This window comes from Pteropus medius, unplaced genomic scaffold (genome assembly GCF_902729225.1).
Source record: "Pteropus medius unplaced genomic scaffold, Ma_sr-lr_union100, whole genome shotgun sequence".
NCBI lineage: Eukaryota > Metazoa > Chordata > Mammalia > Chiroptera > Pteropodidae > Pteropus > Pteropus medius.
In genome coordinates this window covers 1,578,979-1,605,286 of record NW_024352789.1, presented here as the reverse complement: position 1 = coordinate 1,605,286, position 26,308 = coordinate 1,578,979, and the positions used below count along the sequence as shown (strand labels likewise).

The 26,308-nt window shown below is 56.7% G+C and overlaps 2 protein-coding genes across 4 annotated transcripts in view; both read left to right on the top strand.

Annotated features, from left to right (window-relative positions):
* NPR1 (natriuretic peptide receptor 1) overlaps window positions 1-10,755 on the top strand; it is a 13,616-nt gene extending 2,861 nt beyond the window's left edge. The window contains exons 3-22 of the mRNA XM_039849887.1: window positions 205-391; window positions 761-896; window positions 1,233-1,324; window positions 2,063-2,198; window positions 2,382-2,466; window positions 3,306-3,426; window positions 3,775-3,849; window positions 3,943-4,020; window positions 4,450-4,554; window positions 4,809-4,880; window positions 4,966-5,122; window positions 5,359-5,514; window positions 5,759-5,927; window positions 6,548-6,694; window positions 6,770-6,893; window positions 7,067-7,135; window positions 7,430-7,604; window positions 7,801-7,899; window positions 9,527-9,618; window positions 9,767-10,755. Coding sequence (XP_039705821.1) covers window positions 205-391; window positions 761-896; window positions 1,233-1,324; window positions 2,063-2,198; window positions 2,382-2,466; window positions 3,306-3,426; window positions 3,775-3,849; window positions 3,943-4,020; window positions 4,450-4,554; window positions 4,809-4,880; window positions 4,966-5,122; window positions 5,359-5,514; window positions 5,759-5,927; window positions 6,548-6,694; window positions 6,770-6,893; window positions 7,067-7,135; window positions 7,430-7,604; window positions 7,801-7,899; window positions 9,527-9,618; window positions 9,767-9,829 — 2,338 coding nt within the window. The 3' untranslated portion in view covers window positions 9,830-10,755. The remainder of the gene's footprint in view (window positions 1-204; window positions 392-760; window positions 897-1,232; window positions 1,325-2,062; window positions 2,199-2,381; window positions 2,467-3,305; window positions 3,427-3,774; window positions 3,850-3,942; window positions 4,021-4,449; window positions 4,555-4,808; window positions 4,881-4,965; window positions 5,123-5,358; window positions 5,515-5,758; window positions 5,928-6,547; window positions 6,695-6,769; window positions 6,894-7,066; window positions 7,136-7,429; window positions 7,605-7,800; window positions 7,900-9,526; window positions 9,619-9,766) is intronic.
* An 8,167-nt stretch (window positions 10,756-18,922) lies between these two features.
* INTS3 (integrator complex subunit 3) overlaps window positions 18,923-26,308 on the top strand; it is a 32,548-nt gene continuing 25,162 nt past the window's right edge. The window contains exons 1-2 of one of the 3 annotated variants that reach the window (XM_039849879.1): window positions 18,923-19,680; window positions 26,101-26,184. In XM_039849879.1, the coding sequence (XP_039705813.1) occupies window positions 19,537-19,680; window positions 26,101-26,184 (228 nt within the window). In that variant the 5' untranslated portion in view covers window positions 18,923-19,536. The remainder of the gene's footprint in view (window positions 19,681-26,100; window positions 26,185-26,308) is intronic. The other 2 variants (XM_039849880.1, XM_039849881.1) reach the window with 2 other exon arrangements.

The window sequence follows — 26,308 nt, the reverse complement described above, 5'->3', positions numbered from 1 at the left end:
GGGGGGTGAGGGCTGTATGGATGGAGGGCAGGGGAGGCTAAGAAGATCGGACAAGGGCCTCGAGGTGAAAGGCTGTCCCAGTCCCGCAGACAACAGGACTGGGAGACGCCATCCCGTTGGACCACCCCCCACCCCGTTTGGAGCAGGCAGCACCTCGCCCAGGGTGTGGGGCCCAGTCTGACCTTGGGCTAAGCAGAGCTGCAGGTCCGGGAGGTGGACCCCAGGGTACCCGGGGGACTGGTCAACTCCTAGCTCAGCCCTCTCTACTCTTCCTCAGGCCGTCAAGATCCTTACGTACAAGGAGCCGGACAACCCTGACTACGTGGACTTCCTGCGGCAGCTGAAGCGGTTGGCCCACGAGCAGTTCAACTTCACGGTGGAGGACGGCCTGGTAGGAGGGGGTGCTGGGCCCCTCCCGCGTGGCCCCCCAGCCCCCGCCGCACGGCCCTCTGCCATCCCAGTATTCCCAGCTTCCCCTTCTTTCCCTTCCCATTGTCTCTGTATCTCTTCTGGTGACCGGGCGGAGGGGACGCTGACAAGTTGTTCAGTCTCTGACTCTCACATCCTGCCCTGTCTGCCTAGCAAGATTCAGAAGCGGTGGCATATGCGGAGGTGTCTTATAAGTAACGAAGTCTCCGTCACATGGGAACATTTTCTCGGTCCTCTTCCAAGCTCCCAGCGCCCCGCCCCCTCCCCCACAGCACCCCGCTCTGGGCCCTTCGCACACCCCGCCCCACCGAGGCTCTGCTCATCCCTGCAGGTGAACACCATCCCAGCGTCCTTCCACGACGGGCTCCTGCTCTACGTCCAGGCGGTGACCGAGACTCTGGCACATGGGGGCACAGTCACCGATGGGGAGGCCATCACCCAGCGGATGTGGAACCGGAGCTTCCAAGGTCAGGGCCTGGAGGTGGCAAGAAGGGGCCGCCTCGGGGAGCCGCGGCCCTGCGCCCGGGCGGTGGCCGGCCCACGCCCGCCTCTTCCCCTTCCACAGAGTCCTTCCGCTCCGTCAGGCCCTCCCTCCTGCCCCATCTCCCCGGCTCCTCCGGGACGTGCCCTATGCGCCCAGCCCCACTCATTCCCGCTGCTGAGTGTCTGTCCCTTTGATGATCATGTATGTGTGTTTGGAGGGCAAAGCAGAGACAGACGATCGAGGGATGAAGACGGGGTGGGGGTGTCCCTGAACCCCCTTCTGCTCGCTGCAAACACAGCCATCTTCCTCTGCGCCCTAGGTGTGGCGGGATACCTGAAAATAGACAGCAATGGAGACCGGGAGACCGACTTCTCCCTCTGGGACATGGACCCTGAGACGGGCGCCTTCAGGGTAAGGCTTGTGCCCCCAGAAGACGGCGCTGCCCCCCGCAGCCTGCCAGGGCACCTGTCCGCTCTGCAGTCGCCCTAACGTGCCTGGTCGCTTACCTTAAGTAGAGTCCTGGATAAAAGAGACTCACTCCTGTCTGGGGAAGCAACGGAACGATAGGGACGAAGGCATTACCCTTAGGGAACCCCAGGACCGAGGAGGGGGCACCGCCCTGCCCCCGGGAAGTCTGGCGTTTCCCAAGGCAGGCAGGACCCAGCCCAGCAGGGTCAGGCCGAGTCGGGGCCTCGGGCCGAAGTGAACACACATCCTGGGAGTCTAAGTGCAGTCAGGAACAGGCAGCGACGGGAGCACAGGCGCCGAGGAGCAGATCAAGCAGGGAAGGCTTCCTGGAGGAGGGGTACATGGCTTAGGCATGGGAACAGCGCCGAGAACACTGCCTTTCCTTGTTTTCTATGAGCTTCAACCCAGGATTATAAACTCCCTGAGGGTAGGGCTGGGTTCTATACAGTTTTCTTTCTCTGGAGTTTTCTCTATATGCAGTTTTTGAGTTTTTTTCTCTTGAGTTTTCAAGTCTTTCCTCTAATGACAGGGGCTAGGTGTGGGGGCTCCCTGTACCCACTGGCATCAGGAGTTTGGTAAATAGTTGGCAGCCCACATGCAGGCTCTGGAAATAGAGAGGGAAGGTGGAGGCAGGACCGCCCCCCTGGACCGTGCCCGCCGGCCACTCCCGCCCTCCCGTAGGTCGTCCTAAACTACAACGGGACTTCCGAAGAGCTGGTGGCCGTGTCGGGGCACCAACTGAACTGGCCCCTGGGGTTCCCACCTCCTGACATCCCCAGATGTGGCTTTGACAATGAGGACCCAGCCTGCAACCAAGGTACCTGCCCCCTGGCATCCAGGCCTCTCGTTCCGGAGACGCGGCCCCCCCCCTAGAACTTTCTGGAGAGATACCCTCCTCCTGCCATTTCCTTCCCTCCCTGCACCATCCTAGTGCACTGGCTGACAGTTAGAGGGGTCTAACCGAAGCCTCTCTTGCCACAACTTCGACTCTCTCCTGCAGCCCACTTTTCCACCCTGGAGGCACTGGCTCTGGTGGGCAGCCTGTCCCTGCTCAGCATCCTCCTCATCTCCGTCTTCATATACAGGTGGGCCTCAGGGCGAGGGTGCTGAGTGAGGCTGGGAAGCCTGGGGCACCGACGGCAGGGGCGGTGGCAGGGCCCTGAGGGAAGGGCGTGGGGAAGGGACAGCAGAAGAAACAGAGATGGGGGAGAAGAGACACTAAAAAGCCTCAGGACCCGGGGGAGAGAGGAGGAGGGAACCGGGCGAGGAGTGGGGGGTGGGGGGCTGGGTCTGAGAAGATCCAGAGCAGTCGAGGGCAGGCGTGGCATCACAGGGGCGTGGGCGGTGGCAGCGCGTTGGCTTGTCAGCCCTTCCTACTCTAGCAGACCGGATGAGAGCAGTGGTTGAGACCCTCTGGGATCGGGTCCCTGCTGGCTGCTCAGGGATGATAAGTCCCCGGGGAGATAAAAGGCCCCGGTCCTGCTTTCCTGTTGGAGCTGGAGAGAAGATGCAGGAGAAGTTACGGATGAAGAGAGGCAAGGACGGGGCGGGATCAGTGCTGGCCCAGCGTGTGCTCCATGCTACCTGTGGCCGCTTCCCCACGCAGCCCTCGGCGCTCTCCCGTTCTTATAGCAGTGCTTACAAATACATGTCGAGTCCCCAGTTTCCAAAGGAGGACGTTTGGACAAGAAGACACGAGACTCAGAGGAATGAAGCGCCTACCCCAGGGTCCCAGTGAGGCAGGGTTTCACCCACGCCTTCCGAGTCTCGGCTCAGAGGACAGTCCCCCATCTGCCGCTCCGCAGAGCGGCGGGGATGCCTCGGCACAGGCGGTGATCCCAGGGCTGTGAGAAGGGGCTGTGGGCAGAGCACCCCGCCCTGGGTCGGGGCTCAGACGGGCTCAGACGCAGCTTTCACACCCCAGGAAGATGCAGCTGGAGAAGGAACTGGCCTCAGAGCTGTGGCGGGTGCGTTGGGAAGACCTGCAGCCCAGCAGCCTCGAGAGGCACCTTCGGAGCGCGGGCAGCCGACTGACCTTGAGTGGGGTGAGGACACTGGTGGCGGGGAATAGGGAAGAGGAGCAGGGCCTGATGGGTAGGGGGGAGAGCAGGGAGCAGGGGTCTAGGCCCAGCTCTGCCTTCACTTGTCGTGTGGCCTTGGGCAAGTCACGTCTCCTCTCTGAGCCACCTTAGAGAATGAGTACACCTGCGGAGCCTCCCTCCGGAGGCTCATTCAGAGACGGAAGATAGTGTACATGAAACCATATTTAAAAAAGAAAAAAAGTAAATGAGAGGATTTCGTGGCGTGGATAAGAGCAGCGGTCCGGCCCGCGGGAGGGAGAGCCGGCCGTGGGGCCCGTGGGCCGACTGTCCCTCTGCCCGCCACCCCTTCAGAGAGGCTCCAATTACGGCTCCCTGCTCACCACCGAGGGCCAGTTCCAAGTCTTCGCCAAGACCGCGTATTATAAGGTGGGCCCGGGGGCTGGGGCAGCGGCGGGACAGAGGGGTCCCCAGGGCCCGGGGCCACCTCCTCACAGTGACAGTCTCCCGTTCCCCGCCCAGGGCAACCTCGTGGTCGTGAAGCGCGTGAACCGTAAGCGCATCGAGCTGACGAGAAGAGTCCTGTTTGAGCTGAAGCATGTAACGTGGGGCAGTGAGCCGGCGGCCTGGGGAAGGGCACCGCGGGGCGCGGGCCTGCGGGGACCTCGGCTTGTCCGTAGCCCCTTGGACGGGCACTTGTATATTGCGAGTGGGAGGAGGAGACCATGGATGAGGAGGGGAGACGGGCGAGGTCCCGGAGGAAGGTCGTCAGGAAGGTCGCCGAGGGGCCATACTCGAGGCCCCAGGAGGCACAGGGCTTGGGAGGCGGAGGGAGCAGGGAGCAGAGTCTGGGGGGAGGTGGGCTAAAGAACATGCTGGAACCACCAGGGAAGTTCCTAGGAGGTCTGCGGAGATCAATAGGGAATTAAGAAGAGTGAGGGATCCTGGGGGGGTGCGGGGACACTGGGTTCGTAGCGAGGCCTCTGTGGGCTCCCAGCGCGGGCTCCTGATGTGGGCTCCCACCTGCAGATGCGGGACGTGCAGAACGAACACCTGACCAGGTTCGTGGGCGCCTGTACCGACCCCCCCAACATCTGTATCCTCACGGAGTACTGTCCCCGGGGGAGCCTGCAGGTGAGGGGAAAAGCGGGTCTTGGGAAACCTGGCCTAGGCCAGGCTCTGACCCTGACTGGCCCTCGGACCCTGCGCAAGCCTCTCCCTCTCTCTGACCTCCGTTTGCCCATCTGTAAAGTGGGAGTGGCTGTAGGCAGTGGCACCGGAGTCAACCCAAAGCTCCGTCCCGTTCTGCCAGCTGACAGCAGGCAGGCCCCTGCTCGCTGCACCCCGGGCGTCGGCAGGGCACGGGTCTGACTCTCACTGCCCAACAGGACATCCTGGAGAATGAGAGCATCACCCTCGACTGGATGTTCCGGTACTCCCTCACCAACGACATTGTTAAGGTGGGTCGGCTGGAGGGGGGCGTGCCGCTCCCCGGCCTGGCGGCGGGTCGACTCGTACCCCAGACCGTGCCTCCCGTGTCCCCAGGGGATGCTCTTTCTACACAACGGGTCCATTTGCTCCCATGGGAACCTGAAGTCATCCAACTGCGTGGTAGACGGACGCTTCGTGCTCAAGATCACCGACTACGGGCTGGAGAGCTTCAGGGACCCAGAGCCAGAGCAAGGACACACCCTCTATGCCAGTGAGCCCAGCCCCACTCTGCCCCCAGCCGGCCCCAGCCCGGCCGCAGGGAGATGGAAAGCTTGGCCATTCCGGCCTCAGCTCACCCATCAGCGGAAGGGGAGGCAGACGCGTGATCTCAGGGACCCTCTAGCTCCAGCACCCCAGATCAGTCGCAGCCACGCCCTCTAGCCACATCCTTGGTTCCTTTGAGCTTCAGGGCCCTTGGCCCTGTGACCACTGACCTCTGACCCACAGAAAAGCTGTGGACAGCCCCTGAGCTCCTGCGAATGGCCTCGCCCCCTGTGCGGGGCTCCCAGGCCGGGGACGTCTACAGCTTCGGCATCATCCTTCAGGAGATCGCCCTGAGGAGCGGTGTCTTCCACTTGGAGGGTTTGGACCTCAGCCCCAAAGGTGAGAGGGCCGTGCTGTCCCCTACCGCCGCCGCAGGCTCGGCTAGCCCCAGCCCCAGCCCCAGCGACAGAGACCCCGGAAACGCCACCACACCTTCCTCTGGATCGCTCGGCCACCGCCCATTGCTGCCAGTGACCCTAGCAGACTGGCCCGGGTCCCTGTGGGGCTCGCCAGCCCCATACCCCGGTCCTCAGCTGCCCCTCGGCTGCCCCTGCCCCTCAGCCCCGCTCCCCCCACCACACAGAGATCGTGGAGCGCGTGATCCGCGGCGAGCAGCCGCCGTTCCGGCCCTCCCCGGCCCTGCAGAGTCACCTGGAGGAGCTGGGGCACCTGATGCAGCGGTGCTGGGCCGAGGACCCGCAGGAGCGGCCGCCCTTCCAGCAGATCCGCCTGACGCTGCGCAAGTTCAACAGGTGGCTGGAGCCGCGGGCCCCCGCCGCCCCGCCCCGCCCCGCCCCCTCCTCGCCCGCCCCGCGCTTCAGTCTCGCCCCTGCGGTGGCCGAGGCGGCCCCTGACACGGCCAGCTGCAACCGCCATAGCCTCGCAGGCCCCTTCGCAGCACCGTACGACCCGACTGTCCAACAGCCGCCTACCCCTCGTTCCTGCTCCTCCACCAACACCGCCACCCCACACCCTTCCTGCCCAGCCCCCCACGGTCCCTAGTCTTCTGTGCAGAGAAGACAGGGCCTCCCGCCTCTGCTGCAGTCTCTCTGCCCGCCACAGGAGCCCCCCCACTCCTGACGCTTCCCCTCCCAGTGTGCCCTCCGGGGGCTTCGCGTCCTGGCCCCCGCGGCCCGGTGCCTCCAGACGCAACGCTGACCCCGCGCGCCCTGCCGCGGCTCCCCATCGATCCCGGTGCCTTTGGCGTCCTGTCCGTCCTCACTGTGTTCCCCCGGGCTGAACAAAATCGCCAGGATGCCCGAAGCTTCCGGCTTGACCCCCCAGTCGCAGGGATGAGCTACCTTTCCTCCTCCCCTCTGGCCTGCACCCCACAGCTGCGTCCCCATCGGCACCTCGTCCGCCGCGCCCCAAGGGAGAACAGCAGCAACATCCTGGACAACTTGCTGCGTCGCATGGAGCAGTACGCCGACAACCTGGAGGAGCTGGTGGAGGGGCGCACCCAGGCCTACCTGGAGGAGAAGGGCAAGGCCGAGGCCCTGCTCTACCAGATCCTGCCCCAGTGAGTGCCCTGGCTGGTGCCGCCCCGCCGCCCCTGGCCCCGCCCCGCCTCACCCTCTGACCCCTGGCCCCTCAGCTCGGTGGCTGAGCAGCTGAAGCGCGGGGAGACCGTCCAGGCCGAAGCCTTCGACAGCGTGACTATCTACTTCAGTGACATCGTGGGTTTCACAGCCCTGTCAGCAGAGAGCACGCCCATGCAGGTGAGTCAGGGCGCAGGTGAGTCAGGGCGCAGCCGCAGCGGGCAGCCAGGCAGGTGTGCTGGGCGGAGCGTCTTCACCCCCGCAGGCCAGTTTCTGGTTCCGCTTTTCCCACCCGCCCAAGCCCAGGCGGGGGTCCCTCACCCCCTGCCCCCTTTGGCTCTCTTTCCTTCCAGGTGGTGACCCTGCTCAATGACCTGTACACTTGCTTCGATGCTGTTATAGACAACTTCGACGTGTACAAGGTGAGGATGGGGGAAGGGATGAGAAGGGACGGACAGACAGACAGAGACTCAGGGACAGGGCCAGCGAGAGGGGAAGGGCAGAATGACATAGAATCCGTAAGAGAGGAGACCAAGGGACACAGGCGGAGACAGTGTCACAGAGACAGGAGCAGGGAGAGAAACCGTGCGGGGGCGGGGGGGTGGGGGAGAAGGAAAGAGAGGCCAGCTGGCCGATGAGCGGACAGAATGACAGGGCACGAGGTGTTGGGGGCAGCACAGGGAAGAGACGGTCCAGCCCTCGCGCCACCCTCACAGGTGGAGACGATCGGGGACGCCTACATGGTGGTGTCCGGGCTCCCAGTGCGGAACGGGCGGCTGCACGCGCGCGAGGTGGCCCGCATGGCCCTGGCGCTGCTCGACGCCGTGCGCTCCTTCCGCATCCGCCACCGGCCTCAGGAGCAGCTGCGCTTGCGCATCGGCATCCACACAGGTGAGGCCCCCGAAGCCCGAAGCCCGAGCCGGCTCCCGAAGGTTGGAGCCGCGGGAGGGAGGCTTCTTTCCACCTGCCTCATCCCACCTCCTGCCTCTGCGGAGCGCCCCAGCCCCGCCCTGTGGCCACCCTCCATCCTCCACCCACCTCCCTTACCACCCTCCCTCCCCTTGCTGACTGGCTTCCCTCCCTCCAGGACCCGTGTGCGCTGGTGTGGTGGGGCTGAAGATGCCCCGTTACTGTCTCTTTGGGGACACAGTCAACACGGCCTCAAGAATGGAGTCTAACGGGGAAGGTATGGTGTCCACCCTCTAGACAGGGTGGGAGGACAGGGTAGCTGGAGCCCAAAGTTCCCAATGCAGGTTGTGCCTGTCCCATCCCTGTCACCTCTCTTAGCCTGGGCTGCCCCAGGCTCCTGCTCCAAAGGGCTCGCCGGGGCAGATCGCCTCGAATCTAGTTCTGAGGTCCTAGCTCCATCTTGACAAGCGTTGCAAAGTCTTTGCCGTGTTCACAGTCCCAGCAGGAATGTCGGCCTCACGGCCCCTCCACGCCTCCCAGCTGTGGTGAGGAGGGCTCAGAGCGGCCCACTTGGGGTGAACCTCGGCTCTCCAGCTGCCCCAGCCGGGCCAGTGTGCCGCACGTCCCCGAGCCCCCGCTCCCCTCATCTGTGACATGGGAGTAGAACATGTACTCACTAGAGTGATGGGGAAAAGCCATAAAACATGACAAGCCCGTAACTGTCATCCACTCCTCCGAGCCTCAGCCGTTGAGCTGTAAAACGATGCCTGTCTCGGCTTGAAAAAAACCTAGCACAGCCCTTGGCACACAGTAGGTACCTAATAAATGCTTGCTCTCCCCTCTTCCTTTGGTCTTGCTTCCTGCTGACCCTCTGCTCTCCTGCTGTATTCAACACAATTCAATCAAGTCAACATTTATTGAGTGACTACTGAGTGCCAGGCCCTGGGATACTGAGAAGACTCAGACCCACAGTTAGCTGGGGTCCACGCAGACCCCATCCAAGCCTTGCAGCCGGAGAAGAGCTCCTTGGAGCCCAGGGGGCCTCCGGTTCCGCAGACATTCCCTGGGCACTGCGTTCGGGGCTGCTGGAGAAAGCCTCTCACCGGGTCCGGTGCTCAGCATATTCTGAGAAGTGGTTCCGTAACAGAGCAAGGCCTCTGTGCTGCAGGCCCCGGGAGTTCAGAGGGAGGCCAGAAGAGGGGTGTGGGGGCGCCAGTCAGGACACAAGGGGCCTGGGTCTGAGACCAGCGGCCTGGGCAGACCTCCTCCCTTGGGACTCCGTTCCCTCGGCCAGAAAATGAGGGCGAGAGTTACACACCAGCAACAGCAACCGCTGATACAGTGCCTCCTCCGAGCCGGAGGGGATGGGTGCTGTCGCTGCCAGCATTCCGCAGACGAGGACACCGAGGCCCGGAGAGTTCATGACTCCCCCCAAGCAAGTGGTCAGGCTGGGATTCGCACTGGGCAGGGCAAGGTCCGAAGCCTGAGCCCTGACCACCGGGCCGTATTGTCTGCCCGGTGACGCGCTGGAGCGCTGTCCAGAAGAACAGCCTACGGCGATGAAAACGCGGGGCAATCTCTGCTGGCCAGCATGGCGGCCTCGGTCACGCGGGGCTGGGATCTCTTGAAATGTGGTCATGCAACTGAGGCCCCGAATTTTTAACTATACTTAGCTTTAATTAATTTAAATTTAAATAGCTATACGTGACTCTTGGGGACCAGGATAGAGGACACAGCTCTGAAGTTCCAAGGGAGGGACCACATGGTCAGACACCTCGTGGGTGGAGTGGGGCTCTGCATTAGGCTTCCGGGCCGAAGGAGGGAGGGAGAGCATCTTCCTACCCCGCGGTCCCCAGGTCCCCTCTCTCACATCCCTTACCCTCCTTCTCCCTCATCCCGCTCAGCCCTGAAGATCCACTTGTCTTCTGAGACCAAGGCCGTGCTGGAGGAGTTCGGTGGGTTCGAGCTGGAGCTTCGTGGGGATGTAGAAATGAAGGTAGAGAGGGGAGCCCCTGCCTCACCACCCCATGGGGGCCTCGAGGGGGTGACCGTCCCTCAGCTTTTTTCTCAGTTGGCCAACCCCACACACATCATTTGGGAAAGTGGGTGTGCCACTCCCCACCCCAACTTCTCTTTCCCTCCAGGGCAAAGGCAAAGTTCGGACCTACTGGCTCCTGGGGGAGCGGGGGACTAGCACCCGAGGTTGACCCACCTCCCCTCCTGGCCTTGGATGCCTCCTTTCTCTGTGCCGGAGGCGACAGAGAGGCGCCAGGCCTCAGCCTCGCCTACAGCAGCCCCACCATTGCCGAAGGATCGGAGAAGTGGTTTGAAAGCTCAGGTGTGCTGACCTCAGTGGAGACACCGTTTATCACCTCGGAAAGGGGACTGGTGTGGGGGGGAACGCAGAGCTCACAGGACCGGACCAAAGCACACAGCCACGTCAAGTGGCACACAGGCAGGCACAGCACCCGCTCTCCGCCCCATGCCCCCGTGTGGGCTGGGCTGGGGTGTGGATTCCTGGACCCTCCCACCCCTCCCATACCCTCCACCCTCAACTCAACCTTGCTACACTGTGACTTTCGTGGAGAGGGAGAAGAGCCATCTTGGGGGAACAGGAAAAGGGACTGTATTGTAGGTGACCCTAGGGATGAGGGGAGTCCACATCTGGGTCTAGCCCACACAGGCCACGAACCCCCCTCAACCGCCCCCCTAATGTCAGATACAGTGCGAGGGGAGAGGGGTGTCACTGGGTGGGGGCCGCAGGCCTGTTTGCTTTGCTTCTCCTGAGAGCAGCCATCAAAACCTTGATTCCAGCGACAGTGTCTCTTCTTTGGGGAGAGGGGGTTGCCAGAAAACACAGGCCTTGTTCTCCACCCCCTACATCAGATAAGACGAGCTTCTCCAGCTTGGAGAGCAGTACCTGAGAAAGGCCACCCTCCCCTTCAGAGTCTCCCCAGCAGTGCTGACACTTGGGTCCCAGGACCCACTTACGCCATTCTGAGTTATGGAGGGGCCCGAGAGCTTTTGTTTTTGTGGATTACATCTATCGATACGTACCATTTTAGAAATTAAAACAAGCCCTGTTAATTCATTTAAATAACCGTAATAAACCCATTCACATGTTTGTAACTTTTTATTGCTTTATCAAGAACATTCTTAAGAGAAACTGGCTTTTTTTTTTTTTTAACTGCCAATACGTGGTAATGAGAATTACAATGACTCATCCAGTGCCACTGCCCCGATTCACGCGGAGACGTGAGCAGCTGTCACCCCTCACACCCTCCCTGCGGGTATCAGCACGGTGGAGGCCAATCATGTCTCAGCAGGAGCATGACAATCGTTCGGGCCTCATCCCTCCCCCAAAGGGTTTTGGGGACTCGCAGGGTCTCTGGACCCCACCATGAGGACGGCTGTATTACCCAACGCCTGGTGCACCACATGGAAGGAGCGGGGGCTGGATGGAGCGTTTGGCGTCTCCTGTCCAGGGATGCCTGGGAGCCGAGGAGGAAGAGTGGGGTGGGGACACGTGGATCCCTTTTTTGTCTCATTTGGGATTTGGGGGTTGTCCACGTGCCTTCCACTCCCATGCCAGTGCCCACACGTGATCGTTTGCAAAATGACTCTCTAAGGGCCCTCCCGTCCCAGCTCTAGCTGCCCACCCCCTCCCCCTTCCTGGGCGGGCAGACAGGAATGCGGATGGGGGAGGGAGAGGTGGCTACGGCTTCACCTCCCCCGCAGGAGCCCAAGTGCCAGACATTTCTTCAGTGCCATCCATCAAGTGCAGACAGGCCCTCCTCCCACCTCCCCAAGCCTCTCCCTGGGGTTCACCCCAGGGAGACTCTGAGGTAGGGTGGGCAGCTCTGAGGCCTGCCCTCAGGGCCCTGCTCCCCAATACACGAGCTGGTGTCTGGGGTGAGGAAAGGGTAAATGGTTCCCCCCGCTTGGCCAGCGACCCTTCTTGGTGCTGGTGCTCCCTGCCCACCCTTTGTGGCCTCTGTCAGATCTGATTTATTGGGAGAGGGAGCCACACCATCAAATCCTCGCCTCCCCAGAGAGGATGAGTGGTACCGAGCAGGCCTAACAAGGATGGTTGCCCTGGTAACCACGTGCCTCAACTTCCTGGTGGGTTTTGGTGGCCCTGGTGACCCCCAGGCCCCAGTCAGTCCTCTCAAAGGTAGCAGGCAGCCCCAGGAGAGAGTGGGTCGGCCGAACAGAACTGCGGGCCCACGCTGGACGCGCTGTGGGGCCGGCCTGTCTAGAGACCGGGCTTCGGGGAGGCGAGGCTGCAGAGTCGGCGTGGGGACAGGGGACGGGCGGGAGCGGGGTAGCTGAGGAGCCCCAGCGAGACAATGGCAGGAAACTGCCGGTCAGATCCTTCCTCGGCAGCCTGGCTCCGGGGCCCGGGGCGGGGCGGGCGCCGGGCGGGGGCGGGGGCGGCGGACAGGCCGGAGGACCAGGGTTTCCGCAGCTCCGGACTTTCACTGGGACCGCGGGGGTTTCCTTCCGGGGAAAGGTCCCCGAGGCCGGGAAGAACTGGGAAAGCCGTTACTGAGAGTGGCGGGGTCCGCGTCCGGGCGAGGGACCTGCGCCGGGAACCGCCGCCCACACACGGCGGGGGGCGGCCTGGCCCCGCAGTGTCCCCTGCCGTCCTGCCGAGCGGGTCTGGGAGGGGCGGGGGAGGGGAGTGCACAGGGATTCCCAGGAGTATGAGAAAAATAATAATAACAGTAATCGTCGTCGGCGTTCGATTGTTGACATACATTATCTCATCAGGGCACGTGACCCCCTGGGGAGGAGGCAGGCGGGCAGCTGCGGGGGGAGGGCCCAGCTGAGGTCCAGCTGGAGGTAGGAGGGCCCGCTGCGGACCGGACCGCGCCAGCGAACCCCAGCCCAGCCAGCCCTGCCCAAGGCCGAGGCCTGGAAAAGGACAGAGCTGACGGAGGAAAGCAACCATCCTCTGCCCCGCCTCCTCTGCCCTGCGTCAAAGCGCTCGCTCGGGTCACTTACGTACCATAGCAGCACATTTAGTAATAATTTTTTTAAAAACTGATTTATACCTTTCAGGACAGATCTGTGGAATCTAATTAGCCGTGGAGGCCAGTCTTGCAGCCTGAAAGTCTTTATTATTATTTTTTTTTAAATTAAATTGCAGGAACTGTAAAACTATAAAAATAAATAAATTAACCATTAAGGATGCCTAATGCTGTCCAGGGAGGTTTAATCTCATTGGGCTGGAAGGCAAGTATGGTTCCAGGCGATGAAGAGTTAGGATGCTGATGAGTTCGGTGGCGCAGGGAACAGAGGCAAGGATTCAGGGCAGGAGGCGGCCACAGGAAGGGGAAGGTGGGGGGCCGGAACCCACGGGCCCTAGTGCTGACCCCAGATTGAGTGACAGGGTGCAGCTGGGAGAAGCCTCCACCCACCCGGCTCCCAGGCTCACACACTGCATCGGGCAGCGAGTGCCCTTTAAGCACCTTCCATGGCAGAGTCCATGGCCAAGTGCATCTGTTAATCACGGCGGCGTCCTGAACGTGACGCCGCTGTCACTATCCCGCAGTCACGCCCCGCGTTGGGCGGACTGCACATGGCAAACCTTGGCTGCCGATTCGCCCCATAATCAGATCAGCCTGTCCTGCCTCAGCCCGCCTCGCTGCCAGCAGGCCAGAGCCAGGCCAGAACACCAGGGCGTTCTCCATACTCAAGACTGGAACCGTGTCAAACCTCTATCAAGTCGTTAAAAGGCTAACTCTGGAGACAGCCGGCCTGTATTCAAATCCCAGCTCTGCCCCGCAGAATCCACGTCATCTTGGGCAAATCCCTCAACTTCTCTAAGCCCCAGTTTCCTGCTTTGTAACACAGAGAATGATCAGAAGACCTACGTCAAGGGTCGCTTTGAGGGTGACCTGAGTTCATTCTTCCTGGCGGATATTAAGAACCAGATAAGTGTTTGTGCTGTTACGAAGAGTCCACATCATGCGAAGAGTCCACATTCTGCGAACCGTCAGCCTCGTGTGAGGACTCCCTGCTGTCCGGGGAAGAGCTGGAAGTGAATAGCTCACACGATCAGACGATCAGACGCGTCAGTGAGAGGTGCTCGCGAGCGCTAGAAATCTTAGAAGAAAAAGCAGACTGACTGCCCATCCAGGGCCGAAATCTTTTTAAAATGTCTGTGCATTCTCCTGTGTTCTATCGGGGAACTTTCAGAACTTTCGTTTTAGAACTTTCGTTTTTGACCATTCGATTTTGACAGATCGTCATTAGAATATTCTTCCTGATGTGACAGGATGGAGATACGGCCATCATTAGAATTCCTTTTGACGGAATCATCTTGTGTACGGACCAGAGGGCTTGCCCCTCCAACTGCCATCTAAAGAAGGTGCATCTGCTTTGTTGAGCTCGGAACTGAGTTTTTATAGACATTCCGAAGCTCGGGATGAACTAAATCCACTTGTGTGACAGTTGAGAGAAGCAAAGGAAGAAGAATTTCAGTAGCTGGATTGGGGCTTGGGAAACCACATATTTCTACTGCTTGTTTTCTTTAGAGACTGAAGTCTTTATTTCGTTTTCTAGAAATGATACACACTTATACAAAGAGGTACGGAGAAGAAATTAATGTCACCTGAAAGTGTGCCACTGAAGTAGTTATCGTGAACATTTTTGATGGACATCCTTCTAATGTGAATTCCATATTGCTTGATGTTGGTGTTTAATATAAACGCCACGTACTGAAAAGCCACCTGGCCTTCTCGCCGCTTCCACCGGGCCTAGGACGGCTCTTCTGGCCACACACGAATCTCCTCTCTCTTCCAGAAACGATGCCTCCACACCCCGCCCCCCCGTATTGGACGCTCTGTCACAGAGCAGCACTAATTTCTTTAGAGATTTATCGGCGATCTGACCCCAACCTCTTTACTATTCCTCCTGGGCGAGATCCCATGGGTTCGTCCTGGTCTGTCAGCATCCCTTCGACAGACAAGCTGCCTCCCTGTCTGGAGCAGAATCTTCCCAGGTGCAGTCTGAGAGGACAAAGAGCAGGCAAATGTCACCTCCCTGTGTCTGTCACGCGAGGAGCTGTTATAGAACTTGGGGCCACACGTACACAACCCCGCCCTTCATCCTCACATAGTTTTTCTCACCTTGCTGCTGTGAATTCGCATCTCTCCAACTCTGGTCTCTGTTAGATTTTAAGGTGAAAAAAATACCTATTTTATTGAAGATTTCATACAAGAGATGGGGAAGAGAAAGGTTATGTCACATAAAGCACGGTATTTATTTCTATCTAGAAAATCCATTAGACAGGTGTACTGTCTTTTCCAAGCCTGTGTCCAGCTGGCCCCGAGTCAGGGCGGATCCAGGTGTTGTGGGGCCTGAAGGTTATACAACAGTTCGATGGGTCCTCTTTAAGAGAGTACAAAATCGGGTATGAAATAAATATTTAATTAGAATGTGATAACCAATTACAAATTTCTAAAAACTGACAAATATCTAAACATGTCAAAACCTAGAAAAACATTTTCTCACATCTCGCTGATCCGTTCATTCATCAATGGACACAGAAGTTGCTTCCATACTCGGTTATTATAAATAATGCTGCAGTGCGCCTCGGGGTGCAGATAGCTTTTCAAGTTACTGTTTTCATTTGCTTTGGGTAAATACCCAGCAGCGGAATTGCCAGATCACGTGGTAGTCCATCTCTCTTTTAAAATAAACTAATTTAATTTTAAAATCAGCAATGACAAAGTTGAAAGATAATATCTATAAATATCTTTATATATATAAAGATGTACAACAAAGTTTCTTTTGTATCTGCCCCGTCGTCATCTGCAAGCCCTTTTTAATCATCTTCTTGGTCCTTCCCGGCTTCTTCATGTGAATATGAGCACACACAAATATTTACTATGTTTTCCCCTTCCTTACCCAAAAGGTTGCCTCTTCCTTATTCTTTTTGTAGCTGCATAGTATTCATTTTGTGCACAAACCATAATCTATTAACCGAGTTGATGGATATTTACATTTTCAGTCTCTTGCTATTGTAATCAATACTATTGTGTTTAATGACATCGCTATACCCAACATGTAATCTCATGTCCATGTCTGTTCCATGCAGGAAACCTGCAAGGTAAACTCCTAGAAGTGGGCTTGCTGAGTCAACGGGCATGTGCATTTCTCGTTTTTATACCCATTCCAAAGTGCCCCATGCTGGGCTTACCGACTTGCACACCCACCAGCAATACATGAGGGTGACTCATTCCCTAAAACTTTGACAACTATTTTCAAACTTGGGGATTATTGCCCACGTGACAGATGAAAAGCCGTGTGTCTCAGTTTAGTTTTCTTTGCTCCGTTTTTAAAAAATTGAGGCAAAACATACATATAGTAAAATGAACAGCTCAACAAATGTTAACATGTATGCCATCATCCAAATAAAGATAAGATTGCTCCCAGCACCTCAGAAGTCACCTCCATGTCCCTTCCCAATTAATACCTCCCCTAACCCTCACCCCTTAGAGCTAACTATTATTCTTCTACAGACATAGATCACTGTTGGTGTTCTCGAATTTAATGTACATGAAATCGCACAATATATACTTAGCGTGTCTGGATTCTTTGTTTTTAAGACTTTTCTGTAGAGCAGTTTAAGATTCCCAGAAAGATCGAGAGATCTCCCATATACCCTCTGCTCCTACACATGCACAGCTTCTCCCGCTACCAACATCCCCCAGAGCAGGACATTTGTTAACAACTGATGAATCTACAGCGGCACATCATAATCTGCCAAAGTCCGTAGCTCGCATTAAGGTTCATTCTCGGTGTTGTACATTCTGTGGGTTTGTATAATGTATAACACGTGTCCATCATTATAAAATCATAGGGAGCATTTTCACTGCTTTAAAAATCCTCTGTGCTCCACCCATTCATCTTCCCCAGCCCCTACCCCGTGGCAACCACTGATCTTTTTGTCTCCACGGTTTTGCCTTTTCCAAATGTCGTAAAGTTGGAATTCTGCAGCATGTAGCCTTTTCAGATTGGCTTCTTTCACTCAGTAATATGCACTTAGGTTTCCTCCATGTCTTTTCACGGCTCAACAGCTCATTTCTTTCCAGCGCTGAGTCCTTGCAGTTAACATAAGAGATGACTCTAGTGTTGAGAGTAATGGAGGCTTTGTTTGTTTGTTTGTTTGTTTTTACTGCTATGTACTATTCCATTGTATGACTATATCTGCAATTCTTTATTTACCCTTTCTATTGTTGATGGGCCTTTGGACTTCATTTAGGTTTTTTATTAAAAAGCAGTTTTAGGTGCAATTGTTTCTAGGTTTTGACTAATAAATAACGCTACCGGGACCGTTCAGTGGACACATGAACTCACTTCTCTTGGCTGTATACTTAGGGTGGAGCTGATGTGTCACGGCACAGGGAATTGCTTAGCTCTGGTATCTACTGCTCACCACTTCACTAGAGTCGTTGGTCCAATTTCCACTCCATCCAGCGAAGTATGAGAGTTTCAGTCACTACGCATGCTCCCCAACACTTGGTCTCGTCAATCTTTTTGACCATAGCTGTGCTAGGAAGTGTTTAGTGGCATTTCATGGGTTTCTTTTGAAATTAAAAATTGTTGATATAATTTCAAACTTACAGAAATGTTGCAAGAAGAGGACAAAGAACTCTGTACACCCTTCAACCATGTTTACGCATTAACATTTTTACCACATTCTCTCTCATATCTATATATGGCACAAAGGATTAGGGGTTGGGGTCAGGATTTTACCTCTACGTATAAATATAGATTTACATATAATTTTATATTTGTGTAAATTGTTATATATAAAGTGCTAAAGAACAAGGACATTCTCTTACATAATCACTATTAATTTTTCAAAATCAGGAAATTAACTGCTATCTAACCTATAGTATATATTCGAATTTCTTCAACTTCCGATTGTCCCAGTAACGTACATTACAGTAAACGTTTTTGTTTTCAGTTCAGGATCCAGTTCAGGATCACGAGTTGCATTTAGTTGTCACGTGTCTTTGGCATTTTTTTTTTTTTTCCACTTTGGCATTCTTAATCTAGAAGACGTCTTAGATTTAAATGACCTTAACATTTCGGACAGGCTAGTTATTTTGTAGAACGTCCCTCGATTTGGGTTTGTCTGATTCTCGCCTGATCAGTGTTAGCATAATTTTCGTCAAATGCTGATTTTTTCCATCGCAGTTTTTTTAAATCATTTTTTACTGTGGTAAAAAAACATGCAACGCAAAATTTGTCATTTTAACCATTTTTAAGTATGTGAGTCAGTAGCATTAATTACATTCACAATGTCCTGCAACCATCATTTCCAAAATTTATTCATTACCTCAAATAGAAACTCTGTAACCTTAAAACGATAAACTTCCCTAAGTGTTAACTTGTATCTGTAGCGTTTCTCAGTTTAAAAAGTGAGTTCACACTCATCATCCATATAATCCTCTCAAAGATGTCTCCGTTTTATAGAAAGCGTATGGATTTTTTAAAGTAAGTATTCAAAATTGTGAAATTTGATCTGTCTTTCGAAAGCTATTGATATGCACAGGTGGGGTACCCGGAAGTAGAAACGAACTCATGCAATCGAGGCTACTCTGGACTCACAATCGACGGTAACATTCCTCACTGGGGGAGAGTACATTGTCTTCCGTGACACGGGTCAGTACCAGATACTCAAAACAAAGATGAAGATGGTTCCGTGACTTAGGGAAATTTCGCGAGATCTAGTGCTGGCACGACTGTGATTTGCAAAAGTGGGTCCGTGCATTTTTTTGTTGTTGCAAAGTCTGGCTAACTGCACTTGCGTGAGCGCGTACACTTGCGTGTGTGATGCACACTCAGCTCTGGGAGCCGGCTCCCTCAGCCTCGGAGGGCGTTTGCTCCGGCACGGCTTAGGGTTAGGGCTCCGCTCCCTCGCCCTGCACTGCCAATTCGCAGCCGGGCTTGCGGGGGGGCTCCCTAAGCCACGCACAAGCCCGCTCCCGGGCGAGGTCCTCAGCGGCGCCGCAGCCCGAGGGCGGGAGCGGCGGGCGCCGCGCATGCGCGTCAGCGTGCGCAGGCGCAGTGTCGCCGCTTCCTGCCCGCCTCGCCCCCGCCGCCCACCTCCGGGAAGCCGCCCGGCCCGCCCGCCGAGCGCCAAGCAGGGATGCCATTGGGCACCCTGGCTGTCCATCAGGCCGGTCCCTCGTCTGCCCCGTACCATTGGCAGCCGGGGAGAAGGCCCGCGGGCCGTCATCCGCGGCCTCTCCGAGACTCGGCGCCGTCGCGGAGGCCGCTATTGGCGGAGGCCGGGGACCGCGACCGCTCACTTCCGGCGCGGGGCGCCGCGCTCCCTCCCCTCCCCCGCCGTCGCCCGCAGCCTCCCCGGCCCCCGCCCTTCCACCATGGCCGCCCCTGTGTGGTGCAGGCAGACGCTGGTCCTCGGTGCCCCCCTATAGCGCTTACTGCCTCCTCCCCGCCCCGGGGCCGGACCCGAAGGCGCCTCGCTCCCCAGCCTTTGGGGCAGCAGCCAGGGAGGTCTCCTGCGCCCTCCTTCGGGGCAGGACTCCTCTTTCGCCCGCCTCCTGAGGCAGTAACTTAGGGTTTTCCCTGCTTCCCTGAGGGTCAGAAGCCAGAAGGGGGTCCCCTCCCCGTCCCAGGGGCGCGGGCCCTCTCCCCAGCATACCCGGGAGCGGACGGCCTTCCTCGGCGCTGCTACCCCGGGGCGGGACCCAGAGGGCCGTAGCCTTCGCCTCCTGCACAGGCGCGGCCTTTGGGGAGGAGGGAGGACCGCGGAGGACAGGGACCCGTCCCCTCCTCTCCCCGACCAGTCCCTGGCGACCAGAGCCCCTCATTTCTAGGACTCCCACCCATCCACTCCCGGGCCTTCTCCCGTCTCCTGGCTGCAGCCATGGAGTTACAGAAGGGGAAGGGGGCAGCAGCAGCAGCTGCTTCGGGAGCGGCGGGAGGTGCAGGAGGAGCGGGAGCAGGAGCCCCAGGAGGGGGGAGGCTGCTACTTTCCACCAGTTTGGATGCCAAGGATGAGTTAGAGGAGGTAGGTGTGGGGGGTGGGGGTGGAAGGGGAGTTAGAAATATCGAGCTGAGCGGATCCTGGGTAGGATACGGGGTGGGGGCGGGGGAGGAGGCCTTCAAGTTGTTTTCTGGGGCAACACAAACACTGCTCCAGACTTCCTGCTCCTGAAGGAAGACGTGTGGGCCGACTTCCTGGACAGGTTGTCATAGCAACAGCAGCCACTAGTATGAAAATGGGTGGGGGGCTGCTGATGAGGAAGGGATGCAACGTCCAGATCCACCGAACTTATTTTTGACATTCCTGCTTACGGTCCAGGCCACAGCTCTTAATGGTCACCCTGTTTCAGACTTAGGCCCCATGTGGCTGGGGCTCGGAGGGAGTAGTGAGTGAGTGTGTGTGTGTGTGTGTGTGTGTGTGTGTGAGTGGCCATGCATGTGCCAGGGGTCTGCCAAGGGGGCAGATAGGGTCTTGAGCAGGTCCTGGACCCTCTGTTAAGTACCATGACTCCACGTAGACACTGTCACTTGCCAGCGAAGGTAACTGGGCGCTCAGACCGAGCGAAGACTTGAGGAAAAGTGGGTGACTGCTCAGCGCTGAGCACAGCAGTGGGTGACGGGGCGAACGGGACCCCGGGGTCTCCCGTTCAGAGCCAGGGCGCCCTCCCGAAGGGGAGAGCACACAGATGCTGAAAGTAGGGTGGCGCGAGGCCGTGGGGAGCCCCACCTGGGGTGTTAGACCGCGGGAGAGCCGACCCTTCCCTCCCCTCTCCCACTTGTCCTCTGGCCTTGTCCCCGACAACCCAGAGTTGACGGTGCGTCTCTTCGCTGCCACACTCCGAGAGAGATTCTTAGGACCGTGACACCCTGAATCAGGGATGTGATTGCTGAACTGTTCATATGGCCTAACACATTCAACGCGCCGGTTGTCCAGGGACAGGACGAGGAAATTCACAGGCTCCGGCTCTTCGCTGGCCAGTCCCCTGCTTCTAACTTTGTCACTGCCTTTTATCAGATATTAGAGGGTGAGTAGGCCGATGGGTGGAATTCATACTTAAGGTTTGAAAAAGTGTTCAGATTCAAGATGGTGGAACACGTATGCAAAAATGAACTTTGCGAATCAAGAGGTGGCTGGATAGCGACTTTGCGGATTATCCATCAGCAAATGACCACTCCCAGACTGGCTTCCCATCATGCTTCACCCCATAATTCTCTGTGCTTTTAGATAAATCAAAATTTGCTTTCTGCTGTTGTTTTTATCAGCTAAGGGGGATATAATTAGGAAACATAAACAATGCTTCTAAAAATAACGTATTCCCCAAACAGAAATGACTTTAGGGTTGCCTGGCAGTTTGCATTATCCACTTTTTTAGAAACGGCCACTGTCATTGTCAGAGTATCTACTGACCCTTTGTTCTAGTACCGAAGCTCTAGAATGAGGAAAGAAAATAGCTGACTATCTTTGATTCCCTCCTCCAGTCTGGGGCGTGGAGGGGCAAGACCCCAGGGTCGGAGGAAGATGTTCATTTCCCGCCCTGATTGCAGAGGGACCGTCCTGCCTCTACCCTGACTTGTGCCACCGGGCAGTCTGGCATCCTGCTCTGAGCAGTGACGTGTTCGCTAGTGAACGAGACCACGAGAGAGGAAGCAGTGATTCTCTTGCTCTTTCGGGCTGTCCGAGAGTGAACTTTGAACTGTTTCCAGGGAGAAGGGGGAGGGAGGGTCTCTGTTTTTTTCTGATATCCTCAGTGTAGATGTTTCCCAGCTCGTCTTGGGCTCCCCCCTTTCCGTCTTTGCCCTTTGTCCTTTGCATTCAAAATTTCCAGCAAGCCTTGCCACTCTGTTTTTAACCCCTTGTGTGTGGGTCCCACCAGACCAGAGTGTCTCTAAGGGCAAGACTAACTGGCGTCTTCCTCTGTGCCTGCATCCCGAAGTTCTCAAAAGCCGATGGTGGCTGGCTGATCTCTGCTCATCCTGGCTTGGGTATTTTCCAGCGCAGGCCGCCCTGCTGCCCAGGGACACACACACAGGCAGCTTCCTGGCCGGCTGTGCGTGCTGTGCGTTGTCTGATAGGAAAGTAGGATGGGGAAGCCCCAAGGCCTGCTTTCCAGAGCTTATCATCTGGAGACGCAGCTCACGTGCCCACGGGAAGGTGAAAGACAACAAAACAGCTGGTCGGGGTAGCGGAGAGATGGGGTCGTCGGAGCTGGCCGATGCGGAAGGCCCGTCGGGGTCTGGAGTCCGAAGCTCAGGTCAGGGGCACCCCCGGTGGGGACCGTGACGCTTCCACCCCGGGGAGCGCGTTGTACCCTTTCTTCTCCTTGGCCGCGTTCCTGTCTTTGAAGAGGGAATTCTTCCTGCCCATCCCAATCCCAATGTGGGGAATGAGATAAAAATAGCACCCGAGGCGGGAGGCCTCAGACCATGGAGCTCACGTCCTGGTCTCAGGAGCCCATGTGGCTCCTGTGCCGAGGGGTCCCGTCCACTTGGAAGCCAGGCCGGAAGCGGCAGCGCGGCCTGTACAGCCCAGAACCTCTGGAGCCGTGGTCGATCCCAGGGTTGCCTGGTCAGCGGCTTGGCCCTTGAGGCTCTCCTCCAGGGAGTAATTGGAGTCTCGTCCGTGGGGGTTCCCCAGGGAATGCGCTTCGAGTCTCCGACTTGCACCTCCCCGTCCTCGTTTACACAGAAGTGACCCTTGGGTGCGGGAACCCAGCTTGCGCGGTGATTGCACTGATGGGTCCGTGGGGTTTCGCAGGTTGGCTCACATTTTTTTCTGATGGTGGCAGAATGCAGTCCCTCGGCCACTCGCCACTGCTCTGAAGGACGTGGCATTTGGCGCGCACTTTACCAGACTGTGCGTCCACCTGGCCGAGGGAGGGGAGGCAGGTTAGAGGGAGCCCCGTGACTGCATTCTGCAGCTTGGGGTACATACCGGCAAACGGGAAGGCCGGCCCCACCCCCTGTGCCGTTGTCATGGAAACCGTGGGCAGGTGGTCCCCTTAGTCTAGAAGAGCTGGTTCAGGAGCTCGGCGCTGGCGGCGCCATGCGGAGAGCTCACTGAACAGGCCCATGTGCCAGCGCCCGTGGCAACTGCTATGCACGTCCCTCTCTACCAAGGGACACAGGACATGGGGGACAAGGGGCACTGCTACCTGACTGAAGGGGATCTGCCTCCCGTGGCCCTCTGAGGGGACGTGGGCCTCCTGTCGCCCTGAGTGACTGATTGATTAGTGCCCCCGTCCTTGATGGGGAGGTGATTCCTGTAGTGGGGGGCGGGGAGCGGCACCTTTTGTAGTTCTGTCACCGGGAGGAGGGGTCCCTCACACGTCCCTCATCCCTCGCTGCGCTCACCCACGCATCCAGATCCTGGACTCCCGCTTTCTGCGTCCTGTGCCGGGCCTCCCTGTTCAAGAGGCCACTTTTCTTCTTGACTGGGCAGTGACCCAGAGCATTGCCTGAGGCCTCTGAGTGGGGCTCAGTCCGCGGTGCTCCGGGCTGAGGCGCCTGCAGGCTGCGTGGTGCAGGGTCCATCACTCAAGCCTCTTTCCCTCTCCCTGCCCGTCTCTCTGCTGGGATGCAGGCGTTCACAGAGCCTAAGTGGGAGAGGAAGCTTTTCAGGGCCCTGACCTGTGTCCTGTGGTAGCAGAGATTAGTGGTCAGGGCTCTTGAAGGCCGAGCCGCTGGCCCGAGTGGCCTGGCTGTGGGGGGCGGCCTGGTCCTCACAGACCGAGGTGCGTGGTGGCCGGTCTTCCGCACAAAGGGAAGGGCCGGATCCAGCGAGGCCAGTTCACCTGTTATCTCGGTCATTTTCAGCAGGAGCGGCCTCCTGATGCCGGCTTTATCTCCCTTCAGATAAGAAAACCAGGGTTTGGAGGGGCCTGGAAACTCCCCAAGATTAGCCCACGGCGCGGTTGTCAGTTTGCTCATCAGCTCGCTCTCCTGCCCCGTGCTTTGCTTGCTCAGCAGACGCCTCGCTTTGAGCAGGAAGCAGTGTCTGGAACTCTAGGATGCTATGCTGCTGCCTGTCCCGTCTCCGTTCCCTCTGAACCTGCCTCTCAACCTGGGCAAGCAGGCCCCCCCCACCTCGCCCAGCAAAAACAGCCCGGGCCTGGCACCCGGAGGCGCTGATGCTCTTGGCCTTGGTCATATCTTGGGTGGGTGCGGGGGGAAGGGGTAGGATCTCAGGAGAGAGAATCCAGCCTGTGGGCTCCCATCCCGTCCCCTTACTGTGCAGGGGCTAGCCTAGGTCACAGATCTCAGAGCTCGTGGGCGAGGCGGCCCGTGAGGGTCACAGCTCCGCTTTCCTGTGATCTCACAGGTCCGTGTCACAAGTCCGCAGGTGCTGTTGACGGAGGCCGAGCGCGCAATCTGACCTAATTTGAGGGAGAGGCAGACGCGCTGGCCGGTGAAGCTGTGATGCCTTCAAACCCGAGTCCTTCGAGCCGATTTGGGGTTGATCTTTGTGGCCATGGGAGCTCGTTGCCTTGGTACTCGGGTCTGCCCTGTGCCACCCTGCACCCCCGGACAGGGAGGCCATCAAGGAGAAGCGTGGCTGTCCTTCGTTCTTAGGCCTCTTCCCACTGTCCCTGTTTGTCGCTTCCTTGGGTGCCGTGGTAGAACCAGTCCTCGACACGATGTGTTAGGGTGACCTCTGGGGTTGGCAGGGAGTCAGTTGCCTGCTTTTCCTGGTTTCCAGCATGTCGGCACTGGCAGCTGGGAAGTGATTTTCCTTAAGAAGTTTCTGGGTTAATCCTCAAGAGAGGACTCAGGAAGTGCTTAGGTGATAACGGAGTGGCCCTGACTTACTCTGATGTATTTTGTCAGTACTTTGACAGTATTTAGTATTCGAAGTGCCTTCGGAGGAGCGGGGGCCGCTGAGAGCTGGCTCTGCAGCCGACGCACCTCAGTTTGCCTGCGGGGTGCGGGTTGGCCCCGGTCCTCCATCGCTCTTCTTTCCCCGCTTTTAAGTTTGTTTTTAACTTGTTTGGGGAGACGTTTCAAAAGTAAAGAAGTCAGCGACTGGCACGATTCTCCTGCAGCCGTCACCCTGCTCCGGTGCTTGTCAGCGTGTGGTGACCTTGTTCTCTCCCCTGGGGGACCATTTTGAAGCAAATCCCAGGCATCTCATTTCACCTGTAGATGCTTCATACGCACGTGCCTGTGCGAGGAGAACCACACGTTGTATTTGGTTGATATGTCTAATTTTTTAATGACTTGTAAAATAATTTCAAGCTTAGAGAAAAATGATAATACCTAGAACTGTCATGCTTTCTTCACCCAGATTCACCGGTAATTAACATTTACCACATTAGCTTTGTCATCATTTTCCTCTCTCACACGTGTGTACATCATCTTAACCCTTTGAGAGTAAATCGCAGCCGTGAGGCCACTTTAAACGCTTCACCGTGTCTTCCCCCAGAACGAGGCTCTCCTGTTACCAACCACTGCAGTCGAGGTCAGAGCAGCAACATTTACGCTACTGTTACTAATTCACAGCCGGCGTTGGTCCCAGCCTGCCTTGGTCCCAGCCTGCCTGTCTGTGATCGCAGTCCGGGACCATGCGTTGTGTTTTGGTGTTCAGCCTCGAATTCTTTAATCTGAAAGAGACCTTAGTCTATTCTCTCACGACCTTAAACAGTGCGACAGGCCACTTACATTTTAGACTATATTTCAGCTTGGATCATCTGAAATTTCTTCACAATGAGACTGAGATGATTCATTTTTGACAAGAAAACTGTAGAAGTACTTCTATGCATGGGCTTCTCAGTGTGTCCCGTCAGAGGCAGCGTAGGGTCAGGTATCAGTTTGTCTCTTTGGGGACGCTAAGTCTGATCGCTTGGTTAAGGTGGCATCCTCCAGGATTCCCTACAGTTATTATTTTCCCTTGGTAATTAATAAGTATTTCGAGCCTACATAAATATCCTCTTTCTTGTGGCAGTCTCCCCTCTGGTATTAGCATCCGTGGATGATATTTGCCTGAATTATCACTCGCATCATTCCTTCTGCATTTATTAGTTGGCATTCCACTGGGAGGGATTTCTTTGTATGTTTTGTATGTATCAGCAAGGACTCGTTGATTGTTATTTTGTTCAATGGGTTATAATTTTAAGTCTCTTTTAATATGTGGGTTTCCCCCTTCCTGCTTTTTTCCTTGCAGTTTACATGCTAAAGAAACCAGGTCACCTGTCACGTTTTCCACATTCTGGATTTTGCTGACTGTAGCCCCGTGGGGACTTATAAACTGGTAGTTAGGTCTAGAGATAGGATGAGGTTGGAACTTTTTAAAACGTTTTGGGGGCCAGAAGTACTTCATAGGTTAGTTGGGGCATGATATATTCTTTTTTAAATTTCGTTATCTTTTTTACTGTGTGCAACTTTTTTTTTCCTTTTTTTTCTTTTTTCTTTTGATGGTGTCATATACTCTTAATTTTTTCTCTCCTCACAGAGGTTGGAAAGATGTATGAGTATCGTGACATCGATGACTACCGGTGTCTCAGAGAGAGAGGCCAACGACGCCCTCAATGCCTACGTGAGTACAGTGCCCCGCCCCCCGCCGCCCATTTGCACTTTTCTGAAACCTCTGGGACACACTCAGCAGGGTGGGAGACTTAAGTAGCTAAAAACAGGGGGCTGAAGTCAATGTCTTAGCTTCC